The 17,662-nt window shown below is 39.9% G+C and overlaps 1 protein-coding gene across 2 annotated transcripts; it reads left to right on the top strand.

The window, feature by feature from the left end:
- Nucleotides 1–248: 248 nt before the first annotated feature.
- On the top strand, nt 249–17,218 carry gabpb1 (GA binding protein transcription factor subunit beta 1). Of its 2 annotated transcripts, none has more exons than XM_008122751.3 (9): nt 249–398; nt 4,801–4,908; nt 5,929–6,096; nt 7,026–7,220; nt 7,731–7,842; nt 8,502–8,615; nt 10,049–10,234; nt 12,179–12,294; nt 14,207–17,218. In XM_008122751.3, exons 2-9 carry the CDS (start codon nt 4,801–4,803, stop codon nt 14,357–14,359), a joined length of 1,152 nt encoding a protein of 383 aa, XP_008120958.2. In that variant the 5' UTR covers nt 249–398; the 3' UTR covers nt 14,360–17,218. The 2 variants fall into 2 exon arrangements, with proteins under 2 accessions (XP_008120958.2, XP_062819641.1); XM_062963571.1 differs by lacking the exon at nt 249–398 and adding an exon at nt 551–3,412.
- Nucleotides 17,219–17,662: the final 444 nt, after the last annotated feature.

Here is a 17,662-nt window from a genome sequence, read left to right as displayed (position 1 = left end):
GCAACAACTCTTCAAACATGGCGGCTCCCTTCTGCGCCTGCGCGCCTTTCAAATCCTAATATCCCTCCGCCGACACCCCCTCCCCCTCCCTCGCTTGTTTCTTTTGTGAGGCGACTGAGATACAAAAATAATCCCTTTCTCTTACAAAGTAATAATAAGGAAAGACTATATTCAGAGTTGTATTGTCGTTCCTTTTTGCCAGGCGAAAGGATTTGGGAAGGGCGCAGAAACCTCGCCGGTGTGTCCCGCCTCCTCCTCGTCGAGGCCTGGAGGGTGAATAGCGCTCCCTGCCGGTGTCCTTCCGCCACAGCGCCGAGCGGGACTCTTTGGCGGGGCTTCTGAGACGCGGATGAGGAGGAGGCGGCGAAGGCGGCGGAGGCCTTTCTCTCTTTCTCACGGTAAGCGGCGCCTCGGCCTACCCCCTCCCCTACCCTCTTCCCTCCCTCCTTCCTTCCTCTTCCTCAAGCTTTTCCAGGTCAGTCCGGCGCCTTTTTGTCGAGGGCCCTTGTTGTTACCGGATGTGGAAGTGGATCTCTTCTTCGCTGGTAAAAAATAATTCCACTTCCCCCGGAACCCGGCGCTTCATTGCGGCCCTCGCCTCCTCCTCGCGCCCAGCCAGGATTTCCTGTCAGCGGAGGAAAAGGAGCCGGGACGCAGGAGGAGAGGCCTTCCTTCCTTCCTTCCTCCCTCCCTTCCGGGGAGAAGGCCCTCCTTCACCGCCGCCTTTCCAGGGAATGGGAACCTTTGCACTCGTGTCGCCCCGCTCACACGTGCCCCCTCCCCGCGCCTCAGGACACGCGTGTTCTTCTCAAGGCCTCCGAGGACCAGCTAGGCCTCTTCCCCCTCCTCACGAAAGGCTCTCGGAGAAAGTGCTTCTGACAGGCCTGAGGCCTACCGCCTCACAGAATGAAAGAGCAGCAAGAGACCCCAGGGGCCACCCAGTCCTTCCTTACTTACTTAGGGCCCTTCCACACAGCCCCATATCCCAGAATATCAAGGCAAAAACCCCATATTATCTGAGTATGGACTCAGATAACCCAGGGCCCTTCCACACAGCCCCATATCCCAGAATATCAAGGCAAAAACCCCATATTATCTGAGTATGGACAAGAGACCCCAGGGGCCACCCAGTCCTTGCTTGCTTACTGACGGCCCTTCCACACAGCCCTATATCCCAGAATATCAAGGCAGAAATCCCATATTGTCTGAGTATGGACAAGAGACCCCAGGGGCCACCCAGTCCTTCCTTACTTACTTAGGGCCCTTCCACACAGCCCTATATCCCAGAATATCAAGGCAAAAATCCCATATTATCTGAGTATGGACAAGAGACCCCAGGGGCCACCCAGTCCTTCCTTGCTTACTTACTTAGGGCCCTTCCACACAGCCTCATATCCCAGAACATCAAGGCAGAAATCCCATATTATCTGAGTATGGACAAGAGACCCCAGGGGCCACCCAGTCCTTGCTTAGGGCCCTTCCACACAGCCCTATATCCCAGAATATCAAGGCAAAAATCCCATATTATCTGAGTATGGACAAGAGACCCCAGGGGCCATCCAGTCCTTCCTTGCTTACTTACTTAGGGCCCTTCCACACAGCCCTATATCCCAGAATATCAAGGCAGAAATCCCATATTATCTGAGTATGGACAAGAGACCCCAGGGGCCACCCAGTCCTTGCTTACTTACTGAGGGCCCTTCCACACAGCCCCATATCCCATAATATCAAGGCAGAAATCCCATATTATCTGAGTATGGACAAGAGACCCCAGGGGCCACCCAGTCCTTGCTTACTTACTTAGGACCCTTCCACACAGCCCCATATCCCATAATATCAAGGCAGAAATCCCATATTTTCTGAGTATGGACAAGAGACCCCAGGGGCCACCCAGTCCTTGCTTACTTACTTAGGACCCTTCCACACAGCCCCATATCCCATAATATCAAGGCAGAAATCCCATATTATCTGAGTATGGACAAGAGACCCCAGGGGCCACCCAGTCCTTGCTTACTTACTTAGGACCCTTCCACACAGCCCCATATCCCATAATATCAAGGCAGAAATCCCATATTATCTGAGTATGGACAAGAGACCCCAGGGGCCACCCAGTCCTTGCTTACTTACTGAGGGCCCTTCCACACAGCCCCATATCCCATAATATCAAGGCAGAAATCCCATATTATCTGAGTATGGACAAGAGACCCCAGGGGCCACCCAGTCCTTGCTTACTTACTTAGGACCCTTCCACACAGCCCCATATCCCATAATATCAAGGCAGAAATCCCATATTTTCTGAGTATGGACAAGAGACCCCAGGGGCCACCCAGTCCTTGCTTACTTACTTAGGACCCTTCCACACAGCCCCATATCCCAGAATATCAAGGCAAAAATCCCATATTATCTGAGTATGGACAAGAGACCCCAGGGGCCACCCAGTCCTTGCTTACTTACTGAGGGCCCTTCCACACAGCCCCATATCCCATAATATCAAGGCAGAAATCCCATATTATCTGAGTATGGACAAGAGACCCCAGGGGCCACCCAGTCCTTGCTTGCTTACTGAGGGCCCTTCCACACAGCCCCTTATCCCATAATATCAAGGCAGAAATCCCATATTATCTGAGTATGGACAAGAGACCCCAGGGCCCACCCAGTCCTTGCTTAGGGCCCTTCCACACAGCCCTATATCCCAGAATATCAAGGCAAAAATCCCATATTATCTGAGTATGGACAAGAGACCACAGGGGCCACCCAGTCCTTGCTTGCTTACTTAGGGCCCTTCCACACAGCCCCATATCCCAGAATATCAAGGCAAAAATCCCATATTATCTGAGTATGGACAAGAGACCACAGGGGCCACCCAGTCCTTGCTTGCTTACTTAGGGCCCTTCCACACAGCCCCATATCCCAGAATATCAAGGCAAAAATCCCATATTATCTGAGTATGGACTCAGATAACCCAGGGCCCTTCCACACAGACATATAACCCAGAACATCAAGGCAAAAAATCCCACAATATATGCTTTGAACTGGGTTATCTGAGACCACACTGCCATATATTCATGCTTCTAAGGTTAGTACCGGGAGCCCCGGTGGCAAAGTGCGTTAAAGCACTGAGCTGCAGACCGAAAGGTCCCAGGTTCAAGCCCCGGGAGCGGCGTGAGTGCCCGCTGTTAGCTTCAGCTCCTGCCAACCTAGCAGTTCGAAAACATACCAATGTGAGTAGATCAATAGGTACCGCTCCGGCGGGAAGGTAACGGCGCTCCATGCAGCCATGCCGGCCACATGACCTTGGAGGTGTCTACGGACAACGCCGGCTCTTCGGCTTAGAAATGGAGATGAGCACCAACCCCCAGAGTCAGACATGACTGGACTTAATGCCAGGGGAAACCCTTACCTTTACCTTAAGGTTAGTACGCATGTTCCCAAAACTAGTACCACATGCAGTCAAGTGATGTAAAGGTAAAGGTTTTCTAGGCACTCATGCTCAAAGACAAAGACACCCAGCAAGGGTAAATGATAAAGACGACCCAGATTGTTATATGGATAAAGTTGGAGGATATTGGACGAACGGATTTTAAGCATATGTTTTATATTTTATACTGCATTTAATTGGTTGTAATATATTTTTATATGTTGTTTTTAATGATGTATCGGCATCAAATTGTTGCCAATTGTACGCCGCCCTGAGTCCCTCCGGGTGAGAAGGGCGGGATAGAAATATTTGAAATAAATAAATAAATAAGGGTGTCACAAACAGTCCCATAGAAGAAGAAGAAGGGAGCATTTGAAAAAGCGAATGTCTGGAGGAGAGCAAACTGGAAGAGAAAAGATTTCTTCCTTTGATCGCCTAAGAACCATGAATACAATACACAATCATTATGCTTAGCCTATTAAATGACTAAAAAATAAAAACACAACCCAGATTAAAGTGGTTTAGGTAAAAGGAATGAAACCCTATTCTGATCAAAAAATACCAAACATAACAGAGTGTTATTATCTATTTTACATAAACAAAACAGAAAGAAATCATTCAACATTTAATTTGGTAGTCATCACAAGGAAAAGAAAAATTTCCAAAATTGGGTTTACTACAGTATCAGTACCTGAATTGCTGTAGGATAATTTGGGTAGTCCTTCACTAGATGGCCTAAATGCCTTAAAAGCTCCCGATTCATTCTGATGTTGGAAGTTAGACAAGATCAGCACTGGTCAATACTTGTATAGGAGACCACCAACAAAGACACATATTTCAAAGAAAGCTGGCAAAACCACCGCTGAGTACTGTCAAATATAAGGCCAGATGTAGTGATTTTAGGGTATTTAGGCCACCATGAGAATGCTTTAATCACATACTGTTTAGTTTATAGAGGACTAACTTTAGAAAGGGTTCAAAAGTTTCAACTGGCCCAAAGAGCAACAGTCAAGACAAACAGCTTTTTCTTGACAACAGCTCCATGGAAATATCTGTTTATGTGTACCGTCTAGATTGCTGTTTATGACTTATAGTGTCCATTATAATATGTGTTCAGGTTGTGCTGTATTCTCCCATACAAGATTCCTTGAACCATGAGATCTTTGGAAAAGGTCCTTCTGAGATTGAGGACTTCCCTCAATGGCTGGCCTTAAGCATCCTTCTTGATAAATTAGACTTTTCCCCCGTTATGTCGCCCAAAGTCCCATATTACTAATGTGTTTTGTTTGTCAAGAAAGTTGCTTTAAAGTTGGCAATCGATTGATAGCACTCTTTCCAGAACTGATGCAAGCCTAATTTTTCCATCTAAAATATTTTACTAGATGTCCCTGGTAGATTTGGGAAAAAAGCTGTTAGAGGCTGCACGAGCAGGACAAGATGACGAAGTTCGGATTTTGATGGCCAATGGTGCACCTTTTACTACAGACTGGGTAATGGAAACATTTTCTAAATGAAATCACATTCTTGATTTTGTGCCGGCAGTATTCACTTTTGCATGCTTGTCTTAGAGAATCACATTATTATTAATTATTCCATATATAGTGTATGAATGGAAGCTTTCTGACAATAAGAGATTCTGCTTAATTTCTTATTTGGCTCTGAGATTTAATAAGACATTAGCCTCAGTCTAGCATCTTCTCAGCTCAATTTAAATATTTACATGGGGACTGAACAATGCCGTACTGTAAAACCTCTGAAATCACTTGACATTGCCATTCTGTGCTTTATAACTAGCAGGCAGGGGTGGAGAAGATAACATAAAATAAGGCAATGTTCTTTGGAGTTTTGACTTTGTATAAATCTGTGTAAATGTCTGTGATGGAATGTGCAATTTCAGCTTTGTGGTAATGAAAGTTTTATTTGTCTGAGCACAACAACACATTTAATTAGATGTTAAAGGCTATCCTGGATGGTCATTTTAAAAACCTGTGGCATTCATTCAATACAAAAACACAAAAATAATTAGAAGATATAATCTTCCTATTTTGTTTAAATTGAGATTATATGAGTAAAAATGACTTCTCTTCTGATTATCAATATTTCAAACCCAGAAATGTGGAAAAGTGGAAAACTTGCATTAGAATATCTGCACAGTAATAAAAAATTGTTGAAAATTCTATCTTAAACCATGTTCTTTTTAATTTTGCTTTTTGTTATTTAATGCCATTTCAAAGTAAACATGACACTATTATGAAGAGTATGGCCCCTTCCACACAGCTGTATAAAATCCCACACTATCTGGTTTGAACTGCATTATATGGCACTGTGGACTCGAATAACCCAATTCAAAGTAGATATTGTGAATTATCTGCCTTGATATTCTGGGTTATGTGGCTGTGTGGAAAGGCCCTTAGTTAACATACAAATAACATTTATATGAAGGTAGCTAAAGCTGGAAGAAAGGCCTTCTATTATTTTTGTTTGTTAACTGTTTGCTTCATATGTTACAGTTGGGAACATCTCCACTTCATCTAGCAGCACAGTATGGGCACTATTCCACCACTGAAGTGTTACTTAGAGCAGGAGTAAGTCGGGATGCCAGAACCAAAGTGGACAGGACTCCATTGCATATGGCAGCTTCTGAAGGCCATGCATGCATAGTAGAAGTCTTACTCAAGGTAACCAATTCTTGGTTTTGTACAGAAGTTGCTTGCACATTGATATAGTACTAAATGGAAATGCATTTCATTTTATGTTATTTACGTTCCAGTTTTCTCCTAGTCCTGAAGCTACCACACTGTGGTTAAAACAAAATGGCCAGTATTTATCTAGTATAGTTTAGTTTCTTGGGGGTTATTTTCAGTTAAGGCCTCATTATCACTTTTTTTTAGGCAGGAGAGTTCTCTAACTTTCTCCAATAAAATAGTTGAAATGGATCTAGATCCCTTGTTAAGAGCTAGTTTATTTTTACTTTTGTGTTGTAATGTGGGTTGTAGGCTATATGTGTCAAGTGTTTTGATACGGTCAATGGGCTAATCAATATAACGTACTACTACTAATAGTCAACATTCCTTCTTTCCAACATTTCTCTTTCTCCTCTGGCTGCTTGTATAAGTCAGGAAGCACATTCGTCCATTATATGTATGGTGGCTTTTACTCTCTATGGAACTTGTCCATACCTGTATAGGTTAAAATTCACAGTAACAAAAGACAAATAGGATCCAGGGTTACATACACTCATCCATGGGCATGCTCCTTTCCATGTTCTTTTAAACATTCCCTTGGATCCAGAAGGCTGAAGCTTTTCTGTCCTTCCTTCTTATTGCAGGTCTTCTGTATTGTTGAAAGATGTGATAAAATCTTGGAAAGATGTCTCTTAAACTCTGATTTCATTCATTGCTCAGAAGCATAATATCTACTCTGCTACAGGAGATAATAATCTCCTTATTCATCTAGTTGATAGTTTAGTGAAATATTCACTTGATGATCATGTGATTCATGAAATGCCAACTATAAGGTAGCAGAAACAGAACTAACGCAGGTGTTTATCAGTTTTTGAATCCTGACATAAATTTATTCAAATTTGGGGGTTTGGTTTTAATTTTAGCACGGTGCTGATGTAAATGCAAAGGACATGCTGAAGATGACTGCTCTCCATTGGGCTACAGAACACAATCACCAAGAAGTAGTGGAACTCTTAATAAAGTATGGAGCAGATGTCCATACGCAGAGTAAATTTTGCAAAACAGCTTTCGACATTGCGATAGACAATGGATATGAAGACTTAGCAGAAATACTACAGGTAACTCAGAATTTGCCTCAATGAATTTGTTTTTAGTTCTGCATACCTTCACTTTTCTGACACTGCTATATATTACCATATATAGCCCTATTTAAGTCAACCTCATAAACATGTCAAGGGCAGGCTTTTGGCCTAGAATTGTGGATTTTACCTTGGCCTGTATGTCTATGTGTTTGCATGCAGACACGTTTAAACTAGGCTTGCTTGGTTTTTTTAAATGTAATAATAACCAAAGATGAAAGTCTCAGAGACAGAGAAAGATCTTGGCTGATTACCAGTCTGCTTTCAGGTCATCTTTCTTTATTGATGTTCTGAACTACCTGGTCCTAACTAGGTGCATATGGTCTTGTCTCACCACTCTCACCGTTCCTTAAATATTCCTTCTATTTAGTATCAGTCTCACTTCTGAATGTGAACTGTACTGATACTATTTTAGTTTAATATAACATGCCCTAGCATACATACAAATGCACTGTTGTAGTTTCCTTTCTTTCTTTTCCTTGGTCATAGATTGCAATGCAAAATCAAATCAACACAAATCCAGAAAGTCCTGACACTGTGACGATACATGCAGCGACACCACAGTTCATCATTGGACCTGGTGGAGTGGTGAATCTAACAGGTCTGGTATCTTCTGCAAATATGTAGCCGATATTTGAATGTACATGAGTTTGTTAATAAGTAGCACACCCAGTTCAGCAAAGCTGTTAACAAATCATGTGTATCATTTGTTTTATCCTTACAATAGAATGTTTTCATTTTGGTTAATGACTTTTGTCAAAACAAACGGACAACAAAAGGAAAGTAAACTACACGTTGGGACATCAAAATACAACATTTAAAAACAGAAACAATGTAAATACAAGAGTCAAAGAACAGCAATAAACATTTGTATATTTGAATAGCAGTGAGGATAGCAGAGAATTGTTTAAGACTGGCAGCACCCTGTTCCAGCAAATTATTACTTCAGCAGAAATCTATTTTATTATTGTTTCCTAGACTTCACCTTTTTGAAAGGGAAACTCAGACTTCGGAAATGTATTTGTGAGTTAATTAGAACTTGGTTTTGGAACCAGAGTTTTGATTTGAAGATAGTGATTCTTTTCAATAAAGCAGAGAAAGTCGCTGAAGGTATCACCATTAGCATTTTCCCATTCATTTCACTATTCTGTATGTACTATACCCATTGTTGGCAAGAGATATGCAAATGGGAATTGAAGTACATGTCATGCACTGGATTTGGAAAGAACATGACGGTCACTTTGTATATTATTTTTGTAGATGACACTGGAATGTCTGCTGTCCAGTTTGGTAATTCTTCAACTTCAGTTCTCGCAACTTTGGCAGCTTTAGCAGAAGCTTCAGCTCCACTGTCCAATTCATCAGAAACACCAGGTGAGAAAAAATACATTATTTCCTTATTAGAAATGTATTCACATTGTTTCGTGAGGGAAAGAAATACAATGTGCACATTAAGTTTTCTACATTCATGTAATCCTGCTTCTCTGTGGTGGGGCAGCTGGAGGCAGTTTTAAAACAAAGAGCTTTAATATGCGTGTATGAATCTCATTGGGCATAATTTGTGTCTTTTCTACAAAATTCTAAAAAAAAATCTCATAATAATGTAAAAAATGCTCAAAAAGGAATCACTGATTGAATCAAAATAGGAATATAATTAATGGAAAAGATGAAAGCTCCTGGGTTCTGTCTGATGTCTGACATAAATCATACACTATAGTTTTGACAAGAAAGCCTTTTGGTGGCCATCCCATTTTCTATAAAGATCAAAGGCTCTTGATTTGATTGCAATCTTGCTGGAATGTAAATATAGAAGGTATCTTATCATTTTGACTTTTTTCCAGTTGAAATATAAAAGAAACAGTATGGATTGAGCTTCCTGAGGAAGCCTCTAAAATGGTAGAGATATCTGGTTTCTGACTAAGACAAAATGAAATATTTAGATGTAGCATTTTCTAACAAAAATTCAAGTTTATTCCAAGACAATAATGTAAAGAGCTGGAATAAAATAAAATAAGATTTATAGAGATGGGGCAAACTCAGATTTTTCCTGCTTCATAAAAATATCAACAATAAAAATTAATATACTGCCAAAATAGTTTTGCCCTTTCAAACAATACAGCATCTGTTTTTTCTAATGGTACACCATTAAAATGATATGTCAAAATTTATATGCCAGGGCAAGGAGCTTTGAATTGGAAGTTCTCCAATATAATTGAGGGCTTTTAAACATTATTGTTGTAGAATCCTGAGGATTCAAAATACCATTATATTTCTGCATGATGAAATAATAATAATAATAATAATAATAATAATAATAATAATAATAATTACCCATCTCTGGTATGACTAGCCCTATTTTATTTACAAGAAGCTCCACAAGTGTTGTACACACTTTTTAACATTTGTAGAAAGATCAAAGGGCTTTGAAGACAAGCAATTTAATTTCTGAAAGTGTGTGATACACTGTTCCTTCTATTGTCAGCATTTAAGCATCATCCCAGTGGTTTATGTAGTCAAAATGGCAGCATATGTGCAAGTGTCTGAGATGTTTTTGGGCTTCAAAGTTTGCAGTTGTCCAAAAAATATCTGTAGGGGGAGTAAAAGTTCAAAATAGGGCATGACAACTGATTGTGCTTAGTGGCTGCAGGATGCCAATTCTTTTTGGAGGAACTGTGTGCTTTGTTGCTACATTGTATTTAAATCTCACTGGTAATTTGTAAAAGCAATCTAGTTGATCAACAAAGTTATTTGTTGTACCTAGTATTTATTTATTCATTCATTCAATCATTCATTCATTCATTCAACAGTTGTGGCTACGGAAGAAGTAGTGACTGCAGAATCCGTGGATGGTGCAATTCAGCAGGTTGTGAGTTCTGGAGGCCAGCAGGTCATTACCATTGTAACAGATGGCATTCAGCTTGGAAACCTCCATTCAATTCCAACCAGCGGAATGGGTCAGCCCATTATTGTGACCATGCCAGATGGGCAGCAAGGTGAGTTGGAAACAAGAGAGGAAAGAAAACCCAATGCATATAGTTCGTTGTGTCTCTGGACAATTAACTCAGTGTATTCCAGAAATGTCTTGTGGGAGTATGGGGGGATTATGGAAAAGAAGAAAGGTGGGTTTGGGGCAAAAATAGACCAACAAGCAAGTATATAACACTTAAGATCTTTATCTTAAATCCACTCCATACAATTGCATGTTGAATACATAAACCCTGGCTTAATTAAACTAGGGTATTTTGTCTGTTACCCAAGTCTAGTGTTTTCCTTTATATACTCAAGAAATGAATTAAAGATAGAAGTGTCATGTCTGGCTCATTCGCTCAGGATTAATCTAGAAAAAATGGACAGGGCTGTTTTCTCAGGATCATCACCTCCTCTGAATTGTGATTTGTAAAAGTCTAAATAATGAAAGTTGGATTACAAGGTATGGGTAAGTGGAGTGGAGATCTGTGGCCTGCAGGTGATATGCATTGCTCTGAAGGATCATCAGAATCACGGGACGGGAAGGGCTCACAAGTATATCTTCCTTGTCCTGTTCCTTCTCTGTGGATGCTCCCCATTCTAAATCAGTCCAATAATGTATGCTTGTTAAGATAGTTGACTGTTACAGCTCCCAACATGTTTCTGATGCTTCGTACAAGCAGTGACTTGACCTCATGGAGGTGTAACGTAGCCAGAAGAAAGGGAACAGGGCTGTGGAACTGCATGTCCCCTGGCTATACGCTCCCATCCCTGCTTTTTTTTCATGTATGAACCTGCCTATTCATGGCAGTTCTCATTTGCTCTAGGCAAACCCACATTTGGAAGCTTGCCAGGTACCTAGCAGAGGCAGGCCACTGTAGCAATATTTCAGTGATAATGAAATACATTTATCCAGAAATACACTGCTTTGTGCTTCTCCTTCTGTTCATCTGTAACAAGTAATAATGTATTTTTGTCATTTCGTTTTCCTATTGTGCAGCTGCTAATTCTGTCAGCTCCCTCAACTGAGGCCCCTTCTACACTGCCGGATAAAATCCATATAAGCTTTGAACTGGATTATTTGGCAGTTTAGACTGACAAATCCAGTTCACAGCAGATAATGTGGATTATATGATTTGATAAACTGGATTTTATTGCAGCGAAAAGGGGCCCTGAGATGCTTTTTTGAGATAGATTAGGTTTTTTTTTTTTAAATGATATCACCTTCACCATTTCCTTTTGAAAAGGGCTTCAATTGAAAAGGAGAAAAATGAAAAATATAATCTAATCACTTTAAGCTAATCAGCATTGTTTTTAAAGTTTCCCCCTTTCTTTGGTGCAGCTACGGGAGAGGTTTGGCCTTCATTATTATAAAATACATCAGAATCTGATAAACAGTTCTTAATCTTAACAATATTTTATGCAAAACAGATTCAGTGAGCTGCGAACTGACTCACTTTACAGATTGCAGTTGAGATATTGTCAGAGACAGACATGTAAAGTTTGGTTAATCAACAGTGAAAGCCAGAGCTGCTGATTTTCTTGCATCTGTGCTGGAAAAGGAGGCCCTTTCTACACTGCCATAAAATCCAGATTATTAAAGCAAATAATCCACATTATCTGCTTTAAACTGGAGTATCTGAGTGTACACTGCCATGTAATCCAGTTCAAAGCAGATAATCTCTATTTTATATGGCCATGTAGGAGGGACCGGAGATATAGTTGGAACTTTAATTCTTACTGGATCTTGGAGAAGGAGATAGAACTATAAAATTTCTTAATATTGGTTCTCTCTCTCCTTCCCAATCCCAACTTTCTGTTTCCTCCCAACATTGATATTGTCTGGTGAAGGGGGAAAAGGTGGGGAAAGGCAACTTTTCCAAACTTTGTAATAAGACAAGGTTTATCACAACATTCAAAGGCAGCATTGCAGTCTTCATATATTTGATGCAAACCTATTTTACTTCAAGTCCTTACAGTACCAGCAACAGACATTGCTGAAGAAACAGTAATCAGCGAAGAGCCGCCGATGAAGAGGCAGTGTATTGAGATCATTGAAAACCGTGTGGACTCAGCAGAAATAGAAGTAAGGAATCTCTTCTTCTGTCCTGTTGCATTCAGGGAGTATAGGAAACAGGAGGCTATTAGGTAGCTAGAAATTTTGTGATAGAGTATTGAAATGGCTGACATTTTGCTTGCTAGTGCACAATTTTGTTGGAAAATATAAATCATGGAAGAAACAGGAAAAGATTCACATCCTATTTCTACAACTCTGTGCAATGTGAAATTAATCTAAAGGCTGAAAGATATTTCTCTGGGAGTAAAATGTGTAAAGATCAGTAAAGAAAATAGATACAGGTGGAAGAACCTTCATTTTTAATATTTTGTTTCATTTCAGCAAAACACTGTGAGTAGATGGGCAGTCCCCTTTATTGTAGTACCACATAATGATGAAAGTGGATGTCGTGACTGAAATTAGCTTCTTTGTGGGGTACTTTTTTTCAAAAAGAGCTTATGCAGAGGTCAGAACAAAGCTATTTCCATGGCAATTATTTTTAATGCAGTAGGACTACTTCCTGCCTCTTGCATCATGTAATGTGGTAGCATCTCAGACAGATAATTTGGCTTCAATAAAAAAATACAATTTGGGATGTTTTATAGGATGGAGAAAGTGTCTCTTGCTTTGAACTCGAGTATTTTTTTTTATCTTGAAGCAGTCTTCTGTAATCAGGCAACAATAGAGCAGATGGGTTGAATCAGTAGCTGTGTGAGTGACTGGCAAAATGAGAAATTAGAAGTCAAGACAACATTTAAAGAAGCTTTGGGAGAAAATATTTATTTTTGTGGTCTCTGTAACTTGCATATATAGGAGCTCTTGAAGTGAACATCTGGACCCTACTAGATCTGAGTGTTTTGCCATACTTCCTTGGGAATCTTGAGAACTATAATCCGAATTATAAGTAGCTTTTTCTAGCTCTGGCCCCAATCCAGCTACTGGAAATATTTTGGCATTAAGGGCAACGTATCTTGAATAAAAAACTTAAAAAATGCATAAAACAAAACTGGCTGAAATATTGAAGTGAAAGAATGGCGTAACTTCCTTAGCAATCATTTATGGGCAGAATAATCCTTCAAACATCTGCATATCTGAGGGCCCCTCCACACAACCATATAACCTAGAATATCAAGGCAGATAATCCACAATATCTGCTTTGAACTGGGTTATCTGAGTCCACACTGCCATATAACCCTGTGCAACGCAGATGATGTGGGATTTTATACAGCTGTGTGGAAGGGGCCTGACATTAGAGTGAAAGCTCAGTCAGAGGAACCACATGGGTCCTTTGACAGTGTTTACATCTTCTGTTGTCTACTGGTGTAATAGTGTATCTATCCAAGTATAAGCATTCAGGGCTAAGATTTCTAAAGTCCTAAATATAAACTGTAAATTCCAAAGACTGTCCCTATATTTCTAAGAAAAAGAAGAATGAAAGTGAACAGCAGCTTTTTTTCTTTAGACCTATGCATTGTACAACATATTCTCAGCATTCAAAAATGTTATGTTAAATTATATTTAACAAAATACTTAACGTTGAATTAAATTCGCTTTCATCCCTTTTCATCCCTTGGAAATCAGGAAAGCCGGATAGCAGTTTCAGCTTAATACTTTAAACTTAGAATCAAGGCACAGCTACATGGGCCATATAACTGAAAGGGGGAGAGAATCGGTTCCATGGCATCTACATGATGCTTGCTTCCAAAAGACAAAAAGTTCTCTCTCCCATCCTGGACATTCTACAGATATATAAATCCCATGTGCGTAGTTTCCAACAGGTCTCACAATCTCTGCGGATGCCTGCTATAGATGTGGGCAAAACGTCAGGAGAAAATGCTTCTGGAACTTAGCCAAACAGCTTGGAAAACTCACAGCAACCCAGTGATTCTGGCCATGAAAGCCTTTGACAAAACATTGACGAGATTTTTTTTTATTTTATCAGGAGAGAGAAACTCTACAGAAACAGCTGGATGAGGCCAACCGAGAAGCACAGAAGTACCGCCAGCAGCTTCTGAAGAAAGAGCAAGAGGCTGAAGCTTGTAGGCAGAAGTTGGAGGCAATGAATCGCCTTCAGACGAGCAAAGAAGCTGTTTGAATGGCTGAATTAGATAAAGCCAGTGAAGGAAACTGCTATACAAGACGGACCTGTGTTTCACGTGCGCACAAACCTGGGATTACATACTAGAGAAGATGTTACAGGTTTGAAACTGGACTTAAGCCATGAGTTCTGGTGAATTTCTTGTATCATAAAAAAAAGATCCTCAGAATTTAGACATTTTTGTGCAAAAATATTTAAAAAGAAATACTGTAAATAGTAGGTTTTTTTACAGTTCCCAAATTAGTTGCTTACTCTTTTTGAAGGGATCCACAAACATGCAAAAGCCAATGTTTTTGTGACCTTTTTAGTACAAAACTGCAGAAATACAGAACAGTTTTAAGGGTGATAATAGTTGATTTAAACTGACAGTGTGGAAGTGAATTAATTATGTGTCGGAGCCAACCCTGAAAGATAGCAACTTAAAAAAAAAAACTCTGCGTAAATACATTTCCAGATGGAAATAATCTGTACAGCTTTAAGTCGTTGCCCAGAGTCCCTTGAATCCCTTTTTTAGAACAAAAAATGTAATTTTTTAATATTTAATTTCTGATATATTCAACTAGAATTGACATGTATATGAAGCTGATATTTTTTAAACTTTTCTGTTTGTACATATGCTGCATGTTTTTTTTATATAATTTCTATATACATCTTACATACATATTTTTCAGGAAAGAGGAGGGAAAATTATGAGGAAAAAATGTTGAACCTATAGAGCAGGCGTGGGCAAACTTCGGCCCTCTGGGTGTTTTGGACTCCAACTCCCACAATTCCTAACAGCCTCAGGTCCCTTCCTTTTCCCCCTCAGCCGCTTAAGCGGCTGAGGGGGAAAAGGAAGGGACCTGAGGCTGTTAGGAATTGTGGGAGTTGGAGTCCAAAACATCTGTAGGACCAAAGTTTGCCCACGCCTGCTATAAAGCAATGGGGAGGGAGGCAAATTGATTGTTTTTTTGGCTTTGTTTTAATTGGAATTGGCATTTCTTGGAAGAATGTAACAGGACAGAAGAAGAAAACCAAAACCAGTATTTATGTAATATGGGAATTATTTAGGATAATAATTGCATTAGTAGCATGAAATCATATTTCCAGTCTTAACAACTCTGGGGCTACGTTTCTGCAAGTGGGCACCAAACAAGATGCCCAACCAGTTTTCGCTTGCCCTCCTTTATTGTGCTGTTACCAGCCGAAGGGCCCCATTTTGTCAGAGTTTAGGGTTAAGGAGAATTTCCCCTCTACGAAATCGACATCGTAAGCTAAATATAATTGTTATAGACCAAAAGCAAGTATGGATGAGCTGCGCTCACAAAACCATTTGCATGAAAACGACAATGTTTGTATTGCATGAGCTGAAGAGGGGGAAAACAATAAGCTGTTTGACAAGAAAGAATCCAGATATTTGTATGAAACATTTAATAAGCCACTTCTCTGCTTGTTACCGAAGGCATCAGAGTTAAATGGGAGTCACTATTGTGGTTGAGGAAAAGGGATTAGTTAAACAGAAGTCAACTTGTTCTGAGTTCCTCTTCCATAGTCCTCATCTATGCTGCCATATAATGCCATTTCAGAATACAGTTCAATGCAGTTGAATCTGAAACGGCATTATATGGCAGTGTAGATGGAGCCATACTATTCTCTTTTCAGGTTGCAGGTTTTATATAATATACAGGAATGTTTTGCAAAGTTACTTAGAATGTTTTTTCTGCACACACACACACACACACTTCTCCCTGCATCTGAAATGAACAAGAATATTATTTTCAAATGGGCTCTTGGGCCACTTTAGATACTCACCGCACAGGGTATGTTTCCATTTCTTCTGTTTATATACACAAACATTGTAGTACAACTGGAAATATTATTTGAAATAATTGTTCATGGTGTTTCCCACACAACGTGCCAAAAAACAGATTGCCCTAATCATGAATCCCAGAGTTATTCTGCACTTGAAATTTGCAATCAAACAGTAGCGTTTTTTATTTTACTGAACTGATACTGTTTTTCCTGCTATAATTATGTTTGGATTTGTGCATCATTAGGATATTATAATTTCCAGTATATAGATAGTGTGTTAGGTCCTCAAAACATGTAAAGTACTTTTCATGAATGGGAGGAGGACCCTAAACATTTCAGAAAAGTTTTCAGTTGATAGATACACCATTAAGTATATTTTAGGATTGGGACCCTAATCTTTAGTACATCCATAGGAAGCGGGTAGATAAGCACTTGGTCCCAAGCTGACATTAAAGAGCAAATGAATTTCACATGACTTACCAAGGACCTGATAGCTGAGGTGTGCTACATACACAAATACACACATGTAGAATAATGAGGACTGCTCTGACTGCACCACTTCCGAATGTTGGCGGGAGATGCCATTTTGTGAATGCAAGAAGAAAACTGGTATATGGTTCTAACCCAGGCTTCTCCCTGATGTGCTTGTTTTTTATTTTCAAGGAGGCATTTTTCACCCCAAAGAAAAAAAATATTAAAAACTGATTTCTTAACTTGTGTTTTCAAGTGGTACAGTCTGTTTCGTTGTATCATGTGCTGAGCCAACCATGGCAGCACAGAACCAAGAGAAACATTTAGAAAAGTATGGCTTTTGGATATTCACTGAGACCATACTGCCTTAAAGATTCCCGAGTGCTACATTGCATTTATACTTCCAACTACTGTGCAGCTCCTTTATTTCAATGTAAACCTTGCATTTGATTTGTGCTCTGCCGTGTCTTGGTTTCACCGCTTTTATGAAAAATGTATAACTTTACAAATCTAGATTGCCTATAAAAAAGATTACCCTTAAAACTGTATTCTGCTCTACTTTTTCTATTTACTATTAAATATCTTTTCCAAAAACAGTGTCATCTCATTTCTGAATAAATATTATTAAAGTGACTAGCTTTGCCCGGCCACGCGTTGCTGTGGCTTATGCTTTCAGAGTGTTGCTCTTTATTTACTGCCCTGATTTTGTTCTGTATTATTATATCACAGTAATTATTACATAACTATATAATCTTCTATTATCTGCTTAGAACTGGATTATATGAGGCCCCTTCTACACAGCTGTATAAAATGCACACTGAAGTGGATTATATGGCAGTGTGGAGTCCAGATAATCTAGTTCAAAGCAGATAATATAAGATTATAATTGGGTAATATAGCTGTGTGGAAGGGCCTTGAGTCTACACTGCCATATAATCCAGTTAAAATCTGATAATCTGTATTTTATAGGCAGTGTGGAAGAGGCCTAAGTGAGGCCTAAGTCTGCCTGTCCCCTGGGCTGAGTGGGTTGCTAGGAGA

Source organism: Anolis carolinensis, unplaced genomic scaffold (genome assembly GCF_035594765.1).
Source record: "Anolis carolinensis isolate JA03-04 unplaced genomic scaffold, rAnoCar3.1.pri scaffold_11, whole genome shotgun sequence".
Classification (NCBI taxonomy): Eukaryota; Metazoa; Chordata; class Lepidosauria; order Squamata; family Dactyloidae; genus Anolis; species Anolis carolinensis.
Note: the sequence above shows the minus strand (reverse complement) of the source record. Positions and strands in the feature narration are given on the sequence as shown.

Bases quoted from the DNA above. Each gene is read 5' to 3' on its own strand.
- gabpb1 (XM_062963571.1), top strand. From the start codon at position 3,368: ATGACTGGACTTAATGCCAGGGGAAACCCTTACCTTTACCTTAAG. The intron at 7,221-7,730 runs GTAACTCAGAAT...CCTTGGTCATAG, and splicing joins ACTTAGCAGAAATACTACAG to ATTGCAATGCAAAATCAAAT. The intron at 7,843-8,501 runs GTCTGGTATCTT...TTATTTTTGTAG, and splicing joins TGGAGTGGTGAATCTAACAG to ATGACACTGGAATGTCTGCT.